The sequence below is a fragment of the Cydia amplana genome, chromosome 1, assembly GCF_948474715.1.
Source record: "Cydia amplana chromosome 1, ilCydAmpl1.1, whole genome shotgun sequence".
NCBI classification, from domain to species: Eukaryota; Metazoa; Arthropoda; class Insecta; order Lepidoptera; family Tortricidae; genus Cydia; species Cydia amplana.
In genome coordinates this window covers 12,330,794-12,336,787 of record NC_086069.1, presented here as the reverse complement: position 1 = coordinate 12,336,787, position 5,994 = coordinate 12,330,794, and the positions used below count along the sequence as shown (strand labels likewise).

General features: G+C 34.2%; 1 protein-coding gene across 2 annotated transcripts; it reads right to left on the bottom strand.

The window, feature by feature from the left end:
* Positions 1 to 2,842: 2,842 nt before the first annotated feature.
* On the bottom strand, positions 2,843 to 5,753 carry LOC134653193 (uncharacterized). Of its 2 annotated transcripts, none has more exons than XM_063508530.1 (5): positions 5,504 to 5,753; positions 4,796 to 4,988; positions 4,033 to 4,143; positions 3,163 to 3,290; positions 2,843 to 2,954 (listed from the first exon to the last, which is right to left on the bottom strand). In XM_063508530.1, exons 1-5 carry the CDS (start codon positions 5,714 to 5,716, stop codon positions 2,853 to 2,855), a joined length of 747 nt encoding a protein of 248 aa, XP_063364600.1. In that variant the 5' UTR covers positions 5,717 to 5,753; the 3' UTR covers positions 2,843 to 2,852. The 2 variants fall into 2 exon arrangements, with proteins under 2 accessions (XP_063364600.1, XP_063364602.1); XM_063508532.1 differs by having other exon boundaries at positions 2,849 to 2,954; positions 4,033 to 4,125; positions 5,504 to 5,752.
* Positions 5,754 to 5,994: the final 241 nt, after the last annotated feature.

Here is a 5,994-nt window from a genome sequence, read left to right as displayed (position 1 = left end):
AGACTTTGTCTTTTTCTTCAGGGGAGATATGATTCCGGGATCATGTCACCCCCAAAGCGATCAAGTATACATTGTAATAAATTTACTTACAAAATGATTCATAAAGCTATCATAAATATTTTCTTTTCTTTAGTAAATCATGCCGCAAAAGTACGACCAGAGAAACACTGATTTAAACTTTCAAAGTTTTTGACTCATTATTGTTTATTAAAACGGGATTTAATGGCGTATAATTCAGTTTTTAATTATACAACCGACTCCGAACTCCGAAAACGGAATTATCCCCGTGGCCTTTGAAAAGACTAACTAAAGTTGACATCAACATTTTACGAACTACCCGCACTTGGTCTTGTTTATCAAGTTAAACGTTTTACACACAGGGGATGTTACTCGGTCGACAAACAACACTTATAACGATATTTGGTTTTCAACCGGCGATATTTGTTTTTATGGATGAAATGCTATTTCAATGGCTTTCCGACCTTATGTACTATAGAACCGACGGTCCATAGAAAGGATTTTAGGATTATGCAGCTCAAACACCGTCCTCGAAACGTGAGCAGTAAATTTCTAAACTTATTTATTATAGTAAACAATAACGACCAGAGATGGGTAAAAAAATTAAAATTGCTGTAGGTATCTGACGCTAAAAATACCTTCATAATAACTTTATAAAATTTAGCTTGTTACAAAGAATTTTATGTTAATAACTTAGATTTTTGTTTTTTTATTAACTTTTTTTTTTGTTCAAAAATTGATTCCCTATTTTATGTTGTTTTATGGATAATACAATTACATTGTTTTTTAAAAGTACAAGATTATGGATTAATATGTGTTTGATATCTTCATATATTAATTTTCTGTAGATAAAGTGAATAAATTAATGTAGATACTACCCTCGAAATTATGACATTGCCGCTTAAAATCTTTTTACCAAGTGTCCCCAAATCTGGAAGACTTGATCCCTTCGGCTTAGACATCTGATTACCGGAAATACAACTTCAAAGCATGGAAGATGCAATATGTATATGTTTGCTGTGTATTTTACAAATTATAGATGCATTGCTAATAGCGATCCGAGTTATATAATCAATGAGAATCTGGTATGGGGAGACATGGTAAAAATCTGTTTACCATGTGTCCCAAGAACCAGGGTCACTTGATCCCCCTAGGATCAAGGCTCCCGACCAGGGGTAAACAAGTCTCCCTTACATAGGGGACACATGGTAAAAGTCAACAGTATGGGTTTTCATTAAATAATGGTCTAATTTATTGCACAAATCTGTTCTAATTCAAACTATTAATGAAGAGATAAATTCTGAATCGTATGGTCTATAAAGTTTTTCAATACTACAAATAGTTAAGAAAATGTATGCTAAAAACAAAAGGGGTGATCAACCCTCCCCAGTTTCCCCTACTTTATGAATATTCGCGGTTAATGAGCCATCCCAGAAGGATAACGTAATATTCCGGAGCCAACAACTCGTGAAAGGGTAAGATTAATTACTGACATTTTTGTTTTTGACACCAATTTTTCAAGAAATATTGGAACCTTTAGCTTGATTATGCAAGTTCATTTTAAGCTATTCGCTGCTATCGTTTCGTATCTTACTATGTCAATTTGTCAAAATTAACCTAATCAGTTGATAAAACATTTCCGATCCGTTTGAAAATGTTATACTAAAAGTCAATGCTTAGCGTGACTGCAGTGGACAACAATAACTTTTAAAACGTAGCCATAAGGAAAGTAGTTAATAAGATTATATCACGATACCATTCTGTCCTAAGATTAACGGAATAAAACAGTGCATTTTGTTCAAACACAAAATTGACAGTACTTGCCAAAAAGCCGACCAAGTACATTTATAAAGTTCCGTTATCTCAAGTTTCATAAACATGGCTCATTTTATATAGCTCATTTTAATTGTTCTTGATTGTATGTAGAGTGACTCAGTTAAGAGTCACTAAAACCTACTCGTCGCCATACAATTTCAATATTGAAGTCTGCGGGCTCAGCACGGTTCCATTTTTATCGACTATCACTATGCCCATCACTTTCGTACTTACATATATACTTGTTAGAACGTGACAGGCATGGTGACAAATGATAAAAATGCGACCGTGCTACTAGGGCTGGTGCAGTTTTTGGTGGCGGGTTCTTGTGACTCTTAATACATAGTTATAAATAAGCGTACCTACCTATTAAAAATTATAGTAAAAATTCCCCGAACTAAAATCTATTTTTCTAAACGGCTAGGTAACAACTCGTTATGTCTAGTAGGTAATTGTTTTTCTAAATGCCTGGGTTAAAACCAGATAACTTAACCATTTCTTTAGTGATCAATTTTCATCATCTATTATTATTTCTTTAGTCATATCCAGTTTTCATAAACGAGAAGAGCTAACTTCTATTCGAAAGCGAATTTCAGTCTAACTAAAAATGATTTATCAAAATGGGGCATTTTCTAGATATACAATGCAATTCTTTGTATTTGATCCTTTCTGGTGATATTTTCTAATCTTTGTAAACCGACCAGCTACTTTTTGCTTTATCGGTTTTCCACATAATAATGTATCGTGGTATGGTGGCGTGAGAAGACACAATTTGTTACTAACTGGACACAGCTGAGCTCAGGCTATATACAAGCGTCCAAAGAAGATGCATTACTTTTTAAATCGATGCACATTTTACCTTATAAAAATAAAATGCACCAAATAATATACTTAAGTATTACAAGATTATTTATATTATAAAATTAAATATAAATACAGGTAAATTTCTATTTAGATTCAAGTTTAGCAAAATTTACCAGTTATATTCCAGGCTATATATAAAAGATAATGATTTTAAATTAATCTTTCAATCTTTTGTCGCAAAGTTTCGGTGTTCTTTGAGGTCCGCGAAGTTTCACCATCACTTCAGATACAGGTTTCAACTTCTCTTGTGTAATAATCTGGAAAATAGGTATAGGTGATTTATTTATTTAATAAAGTTTAGGTAATAAAGTCGATGTTTTAAACTGACTTCAAACTTAATATTTTACTCTGATGTCGAATCAATTTCTGTATCAACTATTTAAAATTGTACATCGTATGGTAGGTAAATTATTACACTTTCATGCAACTACATATTCCAACGTTTAAAGATAAAATGATACATACTGGGCTCTTTTGATATATGACCCCCGTAATGTGGTTTCCCCACAGGATCTGGAGCAGGAAGGGGCCGCTCTCTTTACCGGTCTCGATCATGTGGAGCTGCATCCTCGCATCATGTGACAGGGCGTGCTCTACAAAATGTGTATATGGTTAAATATATACTCTTGGCACATCACACGAAAATATTAAGTACCTGTTTGCTTAAAATGACTTATTGTAATTTTAGTTTCTTAACTTGGCAGTTACTGCATTCATAATATGAATGACTTATTGTAATTTTAGTTTCTTTACTTGGCAGTTACTGCATTCATAATATGAATGCAGTAACTGCCAAGTTAAGAAACTAAAATTACAATAAGTCATATTAAGCAAATAAGAGCGCAATAATCACTTGACTTAGCACTTGGCATGAAAACTTAGCTCAGACTTTCGAATTTTTTGAAGTGAAAACCTTTATTAGCGGCGCTGTGCACTTTTTGAGGTGGGGAAAAAATGTTAAGACGGACACGTGACCTTATCGAACAATGTCATTGAGTTTTTCTTTATTGATTTAAATGCCATCTAGTGAGTTTCGCTCTAACTGGTATTAATAATAACTCGAGTACTAACAGTGATGTGCTTAGGGGTTTCAAGTAATGCGACGAAATAACGCTAGATGGCGTTAACCTCAATTATACAGACATTTTGCACCCGTCATTGAGTTTTCACTTTTGCCGGCACCCCCGGAGTGCAACCCATTTTTGTATTTTTACTTGTAGTACGTTCAAATATTACAGACTACTACTCGCTTTAACAAGCCTTTTAGAAGATTTAGTTGCGGCATAGGCTGATGGTAATGGTAATGATGATGACAAAATGACAAAAAATACTTACTGACGCTCACTGAAACGGGAGCGTTCAAGCGTTTCGGAGGCCAATCACCGGGACGATGGCGAGGCGGAATCGCAAATTCGGATGGTCGGTCAGCTGAAGCAACAATAGCAACTAAAGGAACAAGCTCTAGTCTTCCAATTGAAAAAAAAAAACTGAATATCATACTCATGAAACACAAGTCTGTTGTGGTCCTTAAATATTTAAGATACATTTTACAATTCCCGGTTAAATAGAATCCGTATATATAATGCTATTTCAAGAAAGTTTGAGTACCGTAAAATGGGGTGAGTAGGGTTCGCGGGGAGAGTTGGGTTATGAATGGGGAGAGAAGGGATGAAAGGGGGGTGAGATGGGATTTTAAGGCTACTGCTACAAAAATAATGTAGGTATTCCAATTTAAAATGGAGCTATAGTAATACTCATAATAAAAAAAAACGATCCAACAATCATCCAAAATCACCTTTGTATGAAACCCCATCTCACCCCAATTACGAGGGACTACGGGATGAGGTGGGATTTCCTGTTTATCTTCAAAGTTATGAAATGGAACTACCCAAAATAAAATATAAACTAAAATACAAACCTCCGGAACACTTATTATATACACCATTCAGTTTGCATATGTAAAAATAAAATGTTATCGAGGTTTGAATGTCAGTTTTGCCCCTACTCACCCCATTTTACGGTAGATGCAGTTGTTTTTTAAACTAAGTAATACACATTTTAGATGATGCTATCAAAATTCTCATAATGAAAGACTTACTTATATCGCTCAGGTCGGTGTTTAAAGACATAACTTGCTGGAAGCACCCATTAGCCCCCTCCAGAGATTTAGACCAGACGTCGAATGAGTGCTCCGAGTGATAGCGTTGTCTTATGTAGATTCCTTTCTTGTCGAATAGATCTTTTGGGTGTGGTGCTATGTGGGTCGCGTTCATGAGCCATCGGAGACCGGACTGAAAAAAAAAACGTGTTTAAGAGAATGTCATTCACACAGGGTAAAAACTTTAGACCCAACTTACATTATCTGTAATGGATTGGGGCTCTAAAAAAAATTGTGTGTACTTATTTATAATATACCTTTTTTTTGACCTACCGAATAATTTGTAAATGTAATTTATTAATAATAATGTAATGTATCTAATTTAATTGAATAACTGACACTGTAATTGTACCTATCCGGATATCTTAATTAAGCTGATTATTTAATTCATTTGATTATTATATAACAACGGAACCTAATATAAATATATTGACATGTAATATTTAAAATATTATAAATAAATGACTATGACTAAAGTACAAAGCAACTTTAATTTAAAACTTAAGTTATTGTTGCATAGACTTGTGCGGTAAAACGAACGACTTGGGTCTTATTTCAAAACTTCTTATTTCAAAGTATTTTTTAAAGCTTGATTTTTTTACATTGCTGTGACAGCAAGAGTCAGGGTACAAAGTAGTTCCCACTCACCTCTTCAATCTCACTGAACTCCACTTCATAGCAGGGCACCTTCTGCTTGTCAGGAAACATGGCTTCAGGTACAATTGCGACCACATACCACGTTCCTATTATTTTCTGAAGATCAAAGTTCGCGTTAAAACCGTTACATTTTGTGCCGTTTCCCGAAGCTTCCACGTAACTTAAGCCAACTATCAGAAAAACTGTTAACACAATACGGCACATGTTTAATGTAGTATCTTGATGCTGAAGTACAGATCACTAAATTTTGGGTCGCAGATTGGCGTAAAGAGCTATGAAAAGATAGAATTACTAGATTGAAGTTAGTGAGTTCGTAGACTGTGTAATTATTTAGAGTGAATCAACATTTATTATAGCAGCCTCTAATAGTAAATAAAAAAATATAAATTTACGAACTACCTAGGAAAGAAAAATATGACGCATATAACTTGTATTGCTGTATTTGTACTATTGAAATCCGATATCAGACATACGAGTTGAAA

Bases quoted from the DNA above. Each gene is read 5' to 3' on its own strand.
- LOC134653193 (XM_063508530.1), bottom strand. From the start codon at position 5,716: ATGTGCCGTATTGTGTTAACAGTTTTTCTGATAGTTGGCTTAAGTTAC. The intron at 4,989-5,503 runs GTGAGTGGGAAC...TTTTTTTTTCAG, and splicing joins AGTTCAGTGAGATTGAAGAG to TCCGGTCTCCGATGGCTCAT. The intron at 3,291-4,032 runs GTAAGTATTTTT...CACATTTTGTAG, and splicing joins TCCCGTTTCAGTGAGCGTCA to AGCACGCCCTGTCACATGAT.